At 48.7% G+C, this 16,571-nt stretch overlaps 1 protein-coding gene and 1 long non-coding RNA gene across 2 annotated transcripts in view; one reads left to right on the top strand and one right to left on the bottom strand.

The window, feature by feature from the left end:
- The window catches only part of LOC127463143 (uncharacterized), a 192,165-nt gene that overhangs the window by 95,459 nt on the left and 80,135 nt on the right, over positions 1 to 16,571 (top strand). The gene's annotated exons all lie outside the window — the stretch shown is intronic.
- The window catches only part of MDGA2 (MAM domain containing glycosylphosphatidylinositol anchor 2), a 293,882-nt gene that overhangs the window by 206,366 nt on the left and 70,945 nt on the right, over positions 1 to 16,571 (bottom strand). Inside the window, exon 2 of the mRNA XM_051772102.1 lies at positions 3,145 to 3,284. Coding sequence (XP_051628062.1) covers positions 3,145 to 3,284 — 140 coding nt within the window. The remainder of the gene's footprint in view (positions 1 to 3,144; positions 3,285 to 16,571) is intronic.

The raw sequence follows: 16,571 nt of genomic DNA, 5'->3' as shown, positions 1-16,571 counted from the left end.
GAAAATTCCAGGAGCCACCAGATGGGGAGGGAATGGGAATGGTGGAGTTGGGAAGAGATTTGTCCAACCAGTATAGAATGGTGTAGAGAATGGGAGTGGTTTGGGAATGGTGGAGTTGGGAAGAGATTTGTCCAACCAGTAGAGAATGGTGGGAATGGTTTGGGTTGGAAGGGACCTTAAGGCCAATCCAGTGCCACTCCCCATCATGGGTTGCTTCTCCAGGAGGAGAATAAGGAAAACCAAAGGTGACAAGAGAAGGATAAAAGCCAAATTGAGCAATGAGACCTCCCAGCAACAGCCCTTGTTCCAAACCCACCCACCTCCCCGGGCTCAGGAGGCCGGAGCGTTCCCAGGGATCGGAGCTCCTGGAAAAACAGCTCCTCCTGCCCCAGCCCAGAGCTGCTTCTGCAGCCTTCCAGCCAACCCTCCAAGGGCCACCAGGGAAAGGAAAATCAAAGGTGACCAGAGAAAGATCAACCCCCAAAGAGTGCAGGGGCTGGTTTGGGAGGGAAGGGGAACAAACCCACACAAACCATTCCAAGGACAAGGACCAGGTTTCAGCCCAGCCTGAGGTTGGTCCTGTTTCCCTTCCCACAACGGGACAGTCCTGCTCTGGGAATTCCACTGGGAATTCTCTGGGGGGATTCCTGGCAGCTTTGCAGCTCCCCCAGGGCTCAGGAGGGCAGTGGCCTGGTCAAAGCCCCCCGGGGGGGGGGTGATTTGCAGCTCCCCAGGGCTCTCTCTGCTCTCCTTTGGGGGGTTCCCGAGGCTTTGGCAAGTCTGGGCTCGACATTCCCAACTCCAGAGTGGGACTCCAACACCCACCTGACTGGCCCTGGTGCTGCATTCCCAGCTTGGGTTGAGGTGACCTCCTTCCCCCAGCACTTCCAAACCCTTTTTGGAAAGGTGCAAACACATTCCTTGTGGAGAGACAGCAGCCCCCTGGAGCCAGGAGAGTTGGGGAGGTGGGACTGAGCCAGTCATTCCCAATAAAACCACGGGGGAGTTTAATTTCTTGATCAGCCTGAAATCATGGAATCATAGAATGGGTTGGAAGGAATTTAAAGGTCATCTAGTTCTAAATCTATTCCATGAGCAGGGACACCTTCCACTAGATCAGGGATCCCAGCCTGGCCTTGGACACTTCCAGGGATGCAGGGGCAGCCACAGCTTCTCTGGGAATTCTATTCCAGCCCCTCCCCACCCTCCCAGCCAGGAATTCCTTCCTCATATCCAACCTACACTTATTCCCTGCCAGTCCTAAGCCATTCCCCTTTGTCCTGTCACTCTTGGCAAGCAACGAGGCACCTCCACCAACAGACTCAGGTAAAATGTTTAAAACACCTTATAAAACACCTGCACTGTTTGAAATGTTCCACCTCCATCACTCCCTGTGATCAGTGGAGCCTCCCTTAATTCTGCAGATCTCCCCCTTATTAGGGTGTGCAAAAGAAGAATTAACATTTCCTGGCACTCCCCTCCCTTTAAAACCTAAAAAAAACAAACCCCAAAAAACCCAAAAACCACCCCTGTGCTGTTTGCTTTGATGGGCTGAGACACGAAAGGCTCCTCTGAGATGAATTTTCTACTTTAATTGATAAGAATTCTTATGAATTCTTGTTTGTGAGGAGAGGGGGGTTCCTCACACAGGAGCAGCTGTTTTTACCCTGCCACGTCCCCGGTGCCATAATTGGAGCCTTGTTAAAGGCAAATTGATGCTGATTCCAGCTGACACTCCTCAGTTCAGGGGGAAGACTTTCCAAATGCTCACTGAACACCTGACAAAATCCAGCCTGACTCATGACTAAATTAGCCTGTATTTTATGCTGGGAAAAAAAACCCCTGCCTAAGTGTTTGACTCGATAAAGCTCACATTTAGCTCGGGAGGGTGTTTTCCATCCTCCTGCAGCACTAAAAAGCAAGCTGTGATTAAGCTTTACACGCTGTTTTTTTGCTGCTCTGAGCAGCTTTATTGGATGTTTTCTTGCCCCCAGAGCACCTGAATTCACACCCCTGAGGGCTCTGCAGTGCTCCCAACCCTCCCCCTGCTCGGGCTGAGTGTTAAACGTGACAAAAGATCTGGGACAGGAATCAAATCACCCACGGTCGAAAGACAACGGGAGGGAAAGACTCCTGGAGTTTGCACCGGGATCTTCGGGAAGGAGACACCTCAGGACGTGCTCCAAGCCAGGATGCCAGCACTGCTTTGTGTGGAGAAGGGAATTTAAACCCTCAAAGCCCCAGTTAAGAGGACAACTGGTTTTTGCCAAACAATCTTCTACTAAAAAAAATCTCTTTGCTAAACAATTGTTTTTTACTAAACAATCATTGTCCTCATATTTGTTTTTCCTCCTCTTCTCCCAAACACTCACACCAAGAGCTCACATTAAAACACAATATTGCTGATTTTAACACCAAACCAGCCATGAAAAAATCAAAATCATCAACTTTTCAGCTGTTGTTGCTCTTTCTTCTGCAACCCCCCCCCAATATCCAACCAAATCCTGGACAACCCCCCCCCCCCCACGTGGATCCCGTTCTGTGGATCTCAACCACTTAAGGGAAGATGGAACCAACTGGTAGAGGGGCAGAGCACAGGGAAGGGATGGGGGGCACAGGGAAGGGATGGGGGGCACAGGGAAGGGATGGGGGGCACAGGGAAGGGATGTGGGCAGAGGGAAGGGATAGTGGGCACAGGGAAGGGATGGTGGGCACAGGGCAGGTGTGGTGGGCACAAGGAAGAGATGATGGGCAGAAGGACATGGTGGGCAGATGGAAGTGTGGTGGGCACAGGGAAGGTGTGGTGGGCACAGGGAAGCTCTGGTGGGCACAGGGAAGTGTAGTGGGCACAAGGAATCGTTTGAGCACAGGGAAGGGATGGTGGGCACAGGGAAGGTGTGGTGGGCACAAGGAATTGTTTGACCACAGGGTAGGTGTGGTGGGCACAGGGAAGGGATGGTGGGCACAGGGAAGGGATGGTGGGCACAGGGAAGAGATGGTGGGCACAGGGAAGGTGTGGTGGGCACAGGGCAGGTGTGGTGGGCACAGGGCAGGTGTGGTGGGCACAGAGAAGGGATGGTGGGCAGAGGGAAGCTGTGGTGGGCACAGGGAAGCTGTGTTGGGCACAGGGCAGGCGGGGCTCACCTGTGGCCGGGGGTGGCCGGTGACCAGGCAGGTGAGCTCCAGGGTCTCTCCCTCGCGGATGGTGTAGACCCTCTCGGAGTAGCGCTCCTCCTCGATGTTACAGGCCAGCCCCGAGTGCACGATCCTCACCGTGGGGGGGGCTGGGGACACATACACGGGGAGAAGCCACGTCAGCAACACCCCTCAACAACCCCGGGACCACCCTCAGACCACCCCCTGCACGGAGGGGCTGCATGGAATGAAACACAACCAGGCTGGGAAAGACCTCTGAGATCATCCAGTGCAACCCGGGACACAACCTCGCTGTGTCACCCGGCCCTTGAAGTGAGGCAAGGCCCAGAGAGCAAATGTAATATAGCAATACCAAAGGTAAAGAGTTAAATTCAGAATATAGGCTTTAAGCAAAAGCACAGAGGATGTGATCTTAGAAACAGCAGAGGACATAATTCCTTAAAGAATGCAGGACACAGTGACACAGGAGAACAGAAGCGTGAGTGCACAGGAAAACAGAAAGAACTAAAAGGCTAAAATAAGTATATAGAGAGGAAAACAAAGACTGATAAGGAAAGAAGATGAGCCAAGACCTAGGTATGCTTGCCAAGGTATCAGAAACTTCTGCCAAATTCACTAGGAAGGTAGCCAGGGTAAGAGAGTTCACAAAGTTCATGATGATGATGGAAAAAGGGACGGGGGCTCGTGAGGCTGAAGAACAGGAACGACCCTCCCAGATTCTCCCCAAATTGAAGACCGCACCCCAAACTCCGCCTAAACTCCACCTGTTATGAATATTAAAAATGTATGTTGCAATATTATAAATATTCATGCTTGATGATGTAATTGCTTGGCAAAATTGTATAAAAGTCCAGCTGTGAGTTACTAGGATGCAGCAGTTTGTCCAGGGAGGCCTGGCTGCTTCCCGGTGCTGTAATAAAGACACCTCCTGCTTAGAAACTGAAAACTTTGAGCAGTTTCTTCATCCGTGGGTTTTGGGGCATAAAATTGGCATCACACTGATGCCACATCCAGTCTGTCCTTAAACACCTCCAGGGACGGGGATTCCCCCCCTCCCTGGGCAGCCCATTGCAAGGGTTGATCCCTCTCTCTGGAAAGAATTTCTTCCTGATGTCCAACCTAAGCCTCCCCTGGTGCAGCTTGAGGCTGGGCCCTCTTGTCCTGCTGCTGATTCCTGGGAGAAGAGCCCGACCCCACCTCACCACAACTTCCTCTCCTCACACAGACCCCCCTTTGCTTCCTCAGCACACACACGGAATCCCAGGATATGCCAAGTTGGAAGGGACCCCCAAGGAACATCCAGTCCAACCCTCAGCCCTGCCCAGGCCCATCCCCAAGAGTCCCCCCCTGTGCCCCAGAGGATCATCCAAACCCTCCTGGAGCTCTGGCAGCCTTGGGGCCGTGCCCACTGCCCTGGGCAGCCTGGGCAGTGCCAACCACCCTCTGGGGGAAGAACCTTGTCCTGAGATCCAACCTGACCCTGCCCTGGCACAGCTCCAGCCATTCCCTGGCTGCTGTCCCTGGTCCCCCCAGAGCAGAGCTCAGTCCCTGCCCCTCCTCTGCCCCTCCCCAGGAATCTGGAACTGCCCTGAGCTCTCCCCTCAGTCCCTGTGCCCTCAGCTGCTCCTCATCCAGAAGATTCCATGACCTCAGCCCAAAATCCTCTCTGAAGGCTTCTCACGACCTTCCCCTCAAGGCCCTTCACCCTCATCTTCATCTCCCTCCCTTGGATGCTCTTTAATGACTTAAATCTTTCCATGCTCTCCATTAATCCCTCACAATCCCCTCAACCAAACCCTTCCCAAACCCTTTGCTTTTTGTTTCCATTTCCAACGTGAACTCTGCGTTATTGTCTTTTTTTTTTTTAATTATACATCTTCCCAAATGTATTATCACGCTCGTTATGCAAATGAAAAGACTTAATTAAAGCAGGGAAATTAAGCAGGAGAAACAGTGGCACTGATGCTGCTTCCTTTCAAAGCAGAGACCAAAATCCTGTTGCTGTCAGCGGGATCAGGATTTGGACCAGAGGTTAAATTCAGGCACAACTTTAATTTTCTTGGATATACGACCCGTAGTACAGGAATTTACACAACTCTACATGGTGTACATTAAAAACCCTGTTAATACCACCCATATAAATTACAGCTCCACTTCCAGGAGCCTCCAAAGCACGTTCCTGGCGCTGCAATTTTATTTCTGAAGCGTGAAATCCACGAGTATTAAAATTTTCAGGGAGAGGATCGATGGGAGAAAGGAGTTGATTTACAGTCCTGCTGCCAAATAAAATCACACAAACCAAACAGGAGATAAAATGCCATTCTGGGGGATATGAAAGACCTGGAATTTCACCCTCTCTACTCATGGGGTGATGTTCCTGTGCAAGTGGAGATGCCTTAAAATCTTAATTCAACTCTTAAATCCCAATTAGAGCTGAGCCCAGCAGGATCTGAAGTCACCAAATTCCCTGTCCCATTCCCCAGGGAAGAGCCTGATGCTTCCACAGGAGAAGGGAGATGATTTACAGTCCTGCTGCCAAATAAAATCACACAAACTAAACAGGAGATAAAATGTCATTTTGGGGGATATTGAAGACCTGGAATTTTACCCTCTCTGCTCCTGGGGTGATGCTCCTGCTCAGTGCAAGTGGAGATGCCTTAAAATCCTAATCCAACCCTTAAATCCCAGCCAGGGAGCAGAACTAGAGCTGAGCCCAGCAGGATTTGAAGATATCCCTGTCCCATTCCCCAAGGAGGAGCCTGATGCTGCTGGGAGATGGGAGAAGGGAGATGATTTACAGTCCTGCTGCCAAATAAAATCACACAAACTAAACAGGAGATAAAATGCCATTCTGGGGGATATTAAAGATCTGTAATTTTACCCTCTCTGCTCCTGGGGTGATGTTCCTGTGCAAGTGGAGATGCCTTAAAATCTTAATTCAACCCTTAAATCCCAATTAGAGCTGAGCCCAGCAGGACCTGAAGTCACCAAATTCCCTGTCCCATTCCCCAGGGAGGAGCCTGATGCTGCTGGGAGATGGGAGAAGGGAGATGATTTACAGTTCTGCTGCCAAATAAAATCAGAGAAACCAAAAAGCACCAGAGATAAAATATCATTCTGGGGGATATTGAAGACCTGGAATTTCACCCCCTCTGCTCATGGGGTGATGCTCCTGTGTAAGTGGAGATACCTAAAAATCTTAATTCAACGCTTAAATCCCAATTAGAGCTGAGCCCAGCAGGACCTGAAGTCACCAAATTCCCTGTCCCATTCCCTAGGGAAGAGCCTGATGCTTCCACAGGAGAAGGGAGATGATTTACAGTCCTGCTGCCAAATAAAATCACACAAAACAAAAAGCACAGGAGATAAAATGTCATTCTGGGGGATATGAAAGCACTGGAATTTTATCCTCTCTGCTCCTGGGGTGATGCTCCTGCTCAGTGCAAGTGGAGATGCCTTAAAATCCTAATCCAACCCTTAAATCCCAACCAGGGAGCAGAACAATTACAGCTGTGCCCAGCAGGACTCTGCCAACACCCACACAGAATTCCCAGGCTCTGGCACCCCTGGAGATCCCCCCAGCACCATTCCATTGCTGGTCCAACCCCCCCACAGCTCCCAGATGACACAATCAATGATTCCCTATGCCTGGCATTAATAAAAACTCACCAATAATTCCAATTTCTGCCCCTGACCTTCCAGAGCCTGGAGAAAATGAGACCTGAGCAAAGGATGGTGTCAGGTCAAGGAAAAGCAGCAGGAAAAGAGGAATTCTTTCAGGCTGGAATGACTCAGCCTGACATCCCCAGGTACCTTGCACTGCCCTGCCTGTCTCAGATTTCCATATTTAGCTCATTTTTCCATGTGCTTGGCCTGGGTGAATCCCTTCTGAGAGAAATGGAAGTTTCCTCCACAGGAACATGGAATGGTTGAGCTTGGAAGGGACCTTGAAGATCATCTCATTACCAGCCAACACCTCCTAGGTTGCTCCAAGCCCCATCCACCCTGGCCTTGGACACTTCCAGGGATCCAGGGGCAGCCACAGCTTCTCTGGGAATTCTTTTCCAGGGCCTCCCCACCCTCCCAGCCAGGAATTCCTTCCCAACATCCCATCTAATGGCCCCTCCATGCAGTGAAGTATCAGCAAAGTGTAAAATTGGGGTTTCTCTTGTTCCAAAATGCAGCTGCTGACAGCTCTGATTCCAAAATGGACCATTTGCAAGAGAAACAACCACAAAAAACAGCAAGCAAAGGGCAGGATTTGGATAATTTGGGTATTTGGGATTTCCTGGGGAGTTCTGAGATTTAAATCAGGGAATTATCTGGGGTTGGTCCCTTCCCATGTGTTGCTTTATAAAATATTTGCTTTAATGGCACTGTAAGTTCTGGTTTTGGTCCATAAAGAATCCTGGAGTGATTTGGGTTGGAAGGGATGTAAATCCCATCCCATTCCACCTCCTGCCATGGGCAGGGACACCTTCCACTGGATCAGGGATCCCAACCCGGCCTTGGACACTTCCAGGGATCCAGGGGCAGCCACAGTTTCTCTGGGAATTCTATTCCAGCCCCTCCCCACCCTCCCAGCCAGGAATTCCTACCAAATATCCCACCTAAATCTTCCCTTTTCCAGCTCAAAGCCATTCCCTGTGTCCTGTCCTTCCATCCCTTGTCCCAAGTCCCTCCCCAGGTAATTCCATTTGGGAGTCCCTGTGACACCAAGGCTCTGGTTTCCTATGAAAGTGGGAGAAGGGAATATTCCTGAAAACACTGGAACTCGATTTCCCCTTTGCTCTGATAATTCAACCCCTCCCAACTTCCTTTTCATTTAATTTATTTTATTTATCCTTGATTTATTAGCTTTAATTTATCCTTGACGTTTCTCCTGCTTTCTTTAGCAGCACATGGATGAGTGAGGAAGCAAAGCTGAGCTCCTCAGAGATGAACTGAAAAGACAAGGCAGAGGAGACCCAAAACAACCCCGTTGAAATTCCAGCCTCTCCTAATCAGGGGATTGTTTAGGTTGGAAAAACCCTCTGAGACCATCGAGTCCAACCATCCCCCAGCACTTGCCAAGACCACCACTGAGCCACGTCCCCAAGTGCCACATCCACTTTAAATCCACCATTCCATGTGGGAATCTTCCCTCACATCCAACCTGACCCTCCCCTGGCACAACTTGAGGCCGTTTCCTTGTCCTGTCCCTCATTCCCTGAGAGAAAATCCCAATCCCACCCGGCTCCCCTTTCCTATCAGGGAGCTGCAGAGAGCAAAGGACATCCCAGAAATCCCTTTTTTCCACGTGGACACACATTCCTTGTGTTTCCTCTGCCTCTTCCTCCCTCAGCTGAGCCCCAGATGTCCCTGCAAGAGCATCTCCTCTGGAAAAAAAGGGCTCCCAGCACTTCCCCCATCCTGGGTCACCATCGTGTGTCCCAACCAAGGCAAAGAATTAAGGAATCATTTCCTCTCTTCCCTGGCAGGAATTTATTTCCTGACTTAACTCCTGCTCTTTCTTTCACCCGTCGAAAAATCACTTAATTCAATTTGAGGGGACGAGCTGCTCTTTTTTCCTGTTGTCTGATAACAAGATTTATGGATTTTGCCTGGATTTATGGATTTTTTCACTCTCCCAGAAGGAATCTGAGGGCAATGAGGGTACCCTCACTTCAGTCAGCAGCACACATGGGACAAACTTGTAGCATTCCAGTCTCTTCTAATCATGGAATTGTTTAGGTTGGAAAAGCCCTCTGAGATCATCGAGTCCAACCATCCCCCAGCACCAGCAAGGCCACCACTGAGCCACGTCCCCAAGTGCCACATCCACTTTAAATCCACCATTCCATGTGGGAATCTTCCCTCACATCCAACCTGACCCTCCCCTGGCACAGCTTGAGGCCGTTTCCTTGTCCCGTCCCTCATTCCCTGGGAGAAAAACCCAATCTCACCCGGCTCCCCTTTCCTATCAGGGAGTTGCAGAGAGCAAAGAACACCCCAAAAATCCCCTTTTTCCAGCTGGACACACATTCCTTGTGTTTCCTCTGCCTCTTCCTCCCTCAGCTGAGCCCCAGATGTCCCTGCAAGAGCATCTCTGGAAAAAAAGGGCTCCCAGCACTTCCCCCATCCTGGGTCACCATCGTGTGTCCCAACCAAGGCAAAGAATTAAGGAATCATTCCCTCTCTTCCCTGACCTCATCCTGGGTCACCACTGTGTGTCCCCACCAAGGCAAAGAATTAAGGAATCGTTTCCTCTCTTCCCTGGCAGGAATTTATTTCCTGACTTAACTCCTGCTCTTTCTTTCACCCGTCGAAAAATCACTTAATTCAATTTGAGGGGACGAGCTGCTCTTTTTTCCTGTTGTCTGATAACAAGATTTATGGATTTTGCCTGGATTTATGGATTTTTTACTCTCCCAAAAGGAATGTGAGGGCAATGTGGGTACCCTGACTTCAATCAGTAGCACACATGAGATGTACTCGTAGCAAAAGTCTCTCTCATGACCTCGGAAATAAAAATTGAATTGCCTGGAATATCAGCACAGAGAAAACATCCCTCTGGAATGGGACTTCCAGGCAGGAATTCTGAGGAGGGGGTAAGTTTAGGGTTTTTTTCTGTCTGTTTTTAAAGTGGGTCCTGATTGGAAGTGCTAAAAAAAAAAAGTCATTGAGAGGCAGAGACTTGAAATTCTTGACAGCCTTAAACTGGGAATTTTCTGGCTTTCGGTGCTTGAATAGTGGCCTCTGAGATTGGTGCTCCCAAATTTCCCAGCCCCTTCTTCCAGGAAGGCAGGGAATGACACTGGTTCATTCACAACACCCTTACAAACCACAAATAGGACATTTCCCAGTGTTTTCCTGCTGATCCAGGGGGAATTTTAGAGATGAGAGTAAAGGGAACTCTTCCTACACGACACCTCCCTCCTCAAAGAGCTCTCAGAGCAGTTCTGCAACCCACAGACTGCAAGGCAGTGGGTTCAAGGGATCTTCTAAAATAAGAAAAGGAATATGATCTACAAAGGGAGGGCTTAATTGAAGCGACACTTTGTTGTTCCTGGCACCACCAACCAGCTGCCAGTGCCAGACCCTGTTCCAACACCATTCCAGGCTGGCAGTAAACACGTCTCACTTGTTTGGCTGCTCAAATATTACTCAAATACACTTGAATAGAGCAGTAAATAATTTGAATTTCCCCCCCAACTAAAACGGCAGAGCTCAAAAATAAAAAAAAAACCGCTCAAAAATTGCTTTTTCCAAAGGAATCCTGACTTCTGAACCACCTGATGTAAAATGTCTTTCAGAGGTGGGTTTTTAACCCTCAGAAGTGGAATTTTAACCCAGGAAATGCCGGGTCCAAAGTTCATGATGAGGGGCACTGAGGGGATGGATCCATCCCTAAGGAAAGGGGACACGGATAGAGAGAGAGAGAGAGAATGAGAGGAAACAGCCTTGAGTCGTGCCAGAGGAGGTTTAGATGGGATATTGGGAAGGAATTCCTGTCTGGGAGGGTGGGGAGGCCCTGGAAAAGAATTCCCAGAGAAGCTGTGGTTGCCCCTGGATCCCTGGAAGTGTCCAAGGCCAGGTTGGAGCAACCTGAGATAATGGAAGGTGTCCCAAAGTAGACACCAAAATACATACAAAAAACAAAACAAAAATAAAAGGCCCTACATCCCATTTTCCCCACTTTCCCCCCATCATTCTTTGCTTCTGAGTTTTTATTGGGAAAAGCAGCCTGGGATTGTTTTCCATTGGCACAGGGGCTTCAGCTCTGAGTTTGAACATCCTCACACCTTCCTGATGAAGAGGGACTCTCACCAGGAACTGGAGGGACAGGACAATGAGAATGACTTCAAACTGCCAGAGGGCAGGGATAGGTGGGATATTGGGAAGGAATTCCTGGCTGGGAGGGTGAGCAGACCCTGGCCCAGGTTGCCCAGAGAAGCTGTGGCTGCCCCTGAATCCCTGGAAGTGTCCAAGGCCAGGTTGGAGTAATCTGGGCAAGTGGAATGTGTCCCTGCCCGTGGTTTGAAAAGTCCTCTAAAATCATCCTCTGAGTCCAACTAAGTCATCTTCTAAGTCCCCAGCACTGCCAAGGCCACCACTGCAAACAGGGGTATCCTCTTCCCATCATATCTTGGCTGCACCTCAGCCCTTCCTCATGGATCCAGTTGCCTGGTCAGGTAAGATCAAAAATTCCGCTCATCCCTCCCCCTGGAAACAAATCCATCCAACAGCACCACAAAGAAAGGAAAGGAATGGGAGAGAGAGAAAAAAAAAATCAAAATCAACTTTCTAAAGTTTTCTCTCTTCAGCACAGAGTCATTAAGGCTGGAAAAGATCATCGAGTCCATCAACCAGCACCACCACTGGGTTCAGCACTAACCCACAGCCCCAAATGCCACATCCACGGGTTTTCTGAGCAATTCCAGGGCTGGGCACTCCAAACCTCCCTGGGCAGCCCCTGCCAAGGCCTCACCACCCTTTCCAGGAGGAAATTCCTCCTCCTGTCCCACCTGAGCTTCTCCTGGTGCATTTTAAGGTTGTTCCCTCTCCTCCTGTCCCTTGTTCCCTGGGAGCACAGCCCGACCCCCCCCAGCTCCAACATCTTTCCAGGGAATTTTAGAGATCCAGAAGGTCCCCCCTGAGCCTCCTTTTCTCCAGGCTGAGCCCCCCCAGCTCCCTCAGCTGCTCCTCATACCTTTCCCTTCTCCTCAGCCCAGGCAAAAGCACTAAAAATACACTTTTTGACCGTGCCCCAAAGCAGGAGGAAGCACCAGAGGTGCCACAAAACCCCCACGACTGCCAACAACGAGGATCCCACCAGCCCCAAAAAACCTTCTTGTTTGCCTCAGCAACAAAAATTCCACTTAGTGCTGAAGGTATTTCAGTTCAGTTTGCTGACTGAAAAAAAAAAAAAAGCATAGTTTAATATCAAAGAGGAAATTTAAAATACAGAACCTTTACACGAATGGAAATGAATAATAAAAAAAAATTCCTCTTTATAGTGTTGAGCAAGAATAAACAGCTTTTTAAACAACAATTTGCAGTCCTTGGGAGATGGCACAAATCTGGGACTAGCAAGAAAACAAACCTCCTTTGAGGGAGTAAAATGATTTCTTGAATTAAACCCGTGTTTCCTGTTCTTCAATGTCTCACACCTTGTTCTCACGTCTTTGTTTTAAAACACTTGGTGTAGAAGGAAGAGCTGAATGACTGGAATGTGTTCCATTTCTAAAGCTGGAAACACATTTACACCTGATTTTATGTATTTCAGGCTCTGTCAGAGTTTATTTATGGGAACTGACTTGTTGGAATTATACAATCGTTATACAACCGTTCCAGGAATTGTCACTCCCACCCCCTATTCCTGCTTGGAAGAGCCACCAGGAATTGTCATCAGTCCCACCACCTATCCCTGCTTGGAAAGACACCAGGAATTGTCACTCCCACCACCCAGTCCTGCTTGGAAGAGACACCAGGAATTGTCATCAGAGCCACCACCTATCCCTGCTTGGAAAAGCCACCAGGAATTGTCAGTCCCATCATCTATCCCTGCTTGGAAGAGCCACCAGGAATTGTCATCAGGCCCACCAGGAATTGTCATCAGGCCCACCAGGAACTGTCATCAGGCCCACCAGGAATTACCAGTCCCACCCCCTATCCCTGCTTGGAAGAGCCACCAGGAATTGTCATCAGTCTCACCACCCAACCTGACCTTCCAGGAATGAAGGAGATGTTTGGAACAGCCCAATTTCCAGTGGCTCATCCTCCTGGGAGGTGCTCCAAGCTCTTCCCAAAGAATTTCCAACATCCATCAGTCAATCCCTGCCCTCTTTCCTTTGGATTCATGGATGTCTACTGGGAGAGGAGCTCCCATGGCAGTATTTCTCCTGGAAGCACTGTCAGGACACTCCTTTTTGTCCAGCTATTGGAAATGGAAACAATTCCATGAGACCTGAGCTGAGCAATTCCGGAGGCTCCTCTATCCCTAAAACCCTGTCGATATTAATTATGGTTTGGATTGACACAGAGTCCAGCAGGAAGAGGAATCACCTCCCCATGGATCTCATTTCTTGGGAAGCCAAATATTGACGTGCTGCTGAACACACAACTCAGCTCCAGAGCCCAGTCCCCCCTCAGCACCTCCCTGATTTAGCTGAAGAGGCATCAATGAGTGATCAACAAATCAATAAAAATTAATGACCAAAATTATGAAGCTCCCACCTGGCTCCTCAGCCAACACTGTCCTTGTGTGCTGTTGTTCAGATGATTTACCAGTCCCTTTGCAGGGGCTGATGACACCTCCAATCCAATTAACAGGCTGCAATTAGCCATTAACTTTCATTACAGGTCTTTTTTTTTTTTTTTTGCCTGTTCCAGGGTTGAGGGGGGAGTGGATCTCAACTTCTCCTCACCCAAAATTAACCACCTGAGCTCTGGGAACACCACACAAGTCCTGCAGCAGAGGTGTCACATCTCAACCCTGTCCCCGAGGCACATGGAAAAACAGCATTATTTCTGGGCAGAGAATTAATTCCCAAATCCTGGGAGGGGTCTCCTCCTTTATTAGGATTTTCTTCTGATGAAAAAAAAAATAAAGACTATTTTTTGTTCCTCCCTCGAGGTCGTGCTGGATGTCTGACCTCTGCAGCCTTGGAGCATTTCCCACTGGAAATTGGGCTGTTCCAAACATCTCCTTCATTCCTGGTAGCTCCTTCCAGCAGGTTGGGGGAGGGGACTGACAATTCCTGGTGGGCCTGATGACAATTCCTGGTGGCTCTTCCAAGCAGGTTGGGTGGTGGGTCTGACAATTCCTCAGGCAGAGTAGAGCACTCAAACCTTCCAGGGGTGGCTTTGCTAAGGCAAAAAAAACCCCCAAATATCTGCTACACACGTTCAGCCAGGGCTGTTTCTTCTCTCTGCAAATATTTGCAGTTGCTCTGACAACAAGCTGAGGTGCAGAACACACCAAAACAGAGACAGAGACAGGACACAGGTCACCAAAGGGCTTCTGAGGACAGGTTGAGCCAGAGAAGGACTCACCAGTCAAGAAATCAAAGCCAGGAGCCACTCCAAGTCCTAAATCCCTGACAAGGAGCTAAGGAAGAGGAGGAAGCAAACAGGGGGATCCTCCTGGCATCACATCTTGGCTGCACCTCAGCCCTTCCCCGTGGATCCAGTTGCCTGGTCAGGTAAGACCAAAAATTCCCCTCGTCCCTACCCCTGGAAACAAATCCATCCAACAGCACCACAAAGAAAGGAAAGGAATGGGAGAGGGAGAAAAAAAAAAATCAAAATCAACTTTCTAAAGTTTTCTCTCTTCAGCACAGAGTCATTAAGGCTGGAAAAGATCATCAAGCCCATCAACCAGCACCACCACTGGGTTCAGCACTAACCCACAGCCCCAAGTGCCACATCCACGGGTTTTCTGAGCAATTCCAGGGCTGGGCACTCCAAACCTCCCTGGGCAGCCCCTGCCAAGGCCTCACCACCCTTTCCAGGAGGAAATTCCTCCTCATGTCCCACCTGAGCTTCTCCTGGTGCATTTTAAGGCCGTTCTCTCTCCTCCTGTCCCTTGTTCCGTGGGAGCAGAGCTCGAACCCCCCCGGCTCAAATCTCTTTCCAGGGAATTTTAGAGATCCAGAAGGTCCCCCCTGAGCCTCCTTTTCTCCAGGCTGAGCCCCCCCAGCTCCCTCAGCCCCTCCTGCTGCTCCAGCCCCTTCCCAGCTCCTTCTAAAAACCAGAAGTTTTAAATTGACTTTTAAATCCAAAACACGATTAACCTTCTGATTTGTCAGACTGCTGATTTCTTTTCATTCCCTTCAGGAATTCCATCAAAATGTTGTTTGTTTGTTTTTTCCCCATTTTTAATTGGAACTGAAAACATTCCCAACAGATGAGCAATGAGAAAGAGGCATCTTCCTGCCTGGATTTTTGTGTAGCCACTGAGGCCCAGAAATACAGTGACAAAAAGTCCCCTCTGAGGACACCAGAATAAAGTTTGGGACCTGTTCAGACCTCAACCCTGGTCACTGGTCTTCCCAGTAAAATACAGAAGCCATCTCTTTGTATTTTCATATCAGCACAGAAATTATCACCAGGAAATATTAAGAAAAACATTCTTCCCTGGGAGGGAGGGGAGGCCCTGGAAAAGAATTCCCAGAGAAGTTGTGGCTGCCCCTGGATCCCTGGAAGTGTCCAAGGCCGGGTTGGAGCAACCTGGGCTAGTGGGAGGTGTCCCTGCACGTGGTTTTAATGCCACTGGATGGGTTTTAATGTCCTTTCCAACCCAAACCTTTCCATGATTGTATAAAATAATCTGCAGAGTCATTTCTGTCTGAAGCAGATTCTGGTGACATTCACAATTCCAATCACACCTCCCTCCTTAAATCCATCACAAAGTGTTTTTTCCATGGGAACAGGGCCATGACCTGCTGAGTTTAAAAGGGTTTTTTTACACATCTCCCCCAGGCAAAGCAATAAACTCCTGGTTGTAGATTTGACTGGGCAGGGCAAGAATTTCGCAGGAGAAACAGGAAACCACAGCAGATTAAACCTAAAGCTGAGCTTTGGGGACCTGATCCTGAGCTGGAGCAAATCCAGCAGCATCCAAGAAACTTCCAGAGCACTGCTTGGATTTCCAGCCACCCATCCTGCCCTTCTGCTGATCCCAGAAAACAAAATGCTCGAGAAATGGCAGGAAAATGAAAAAGGATGGTGAGAAAATCCTTCAAAACCGTGAGATTATTGGCTTTAAACACGCTCCTAATTAGTGTATCATAAGCTGGCCTTAATACATTTCTCTGTCAGATCACATGGACTGCTGGAATTTGAAATTAACTGGGAATGCTAAAAATAGCCCCCAGTAATGAAAATATTCACATCTGCTTTTAAATGGCCTTTAATCAAAATAACGACCACGAGAAATTCTTCTTGCAACCTCCAAAAAAAAAAAAATAAAATAGAATAAAACATGGCCACCTAATATCCTTCTTTCTTATCTGGGCCCCAAAGTGATTGATAGTTTTAAATTAGAGCCTGATTTCCTAAGTGTTTGTTTAATGTTAAAAACAAGCTCCAAAAAAGGCTTAACATCTCACCAGACCTTCTCCTGAGCAGCCCATCTACTCAGAGGAGGAAAAACAGAGGTTTAAGCTCTTGCTGAAGGAACACTGAAGGCTTTGATCAAACTATATTAAAGTGCAAGGGGGAAAATAAGGCATCAAAAGCAGCATTAAATCCCCTCTGTGAGTTGCCACTAATTCCCTGTGGGGTGGAACTGTGGTGGGACATCCCAGGACAATGTTTGGCATTGATCCAGAGGGAACAAAATCCAGAAAAAAACCTCTCCTACGATGTTATTTTCCTTCACATCAATAAATATATAAATTTTTTAGAAAGTTGAAAGAAAAGCCTTGATT

Source organism: Manacus candei, unplaced genomic scaffold, assembly GCF_025592945.1.
Source record: "Manacus candei isolate 608988 ecotype Guabito, Panama unplaced genomic scaffold, ASM2559294v1 h1tg000150l, whole genome shotgun sequence".
Lineage (NCBI taxonomy): Eukaryota > Metazoa > Chordata > Aves > Passeriformes > Pipridae > Manacus > Manacus candei.
Note: the sequence above shows the minus strand (reverse complement) of the source record. Positions and strands in the feature narration are given on the sequence as shown.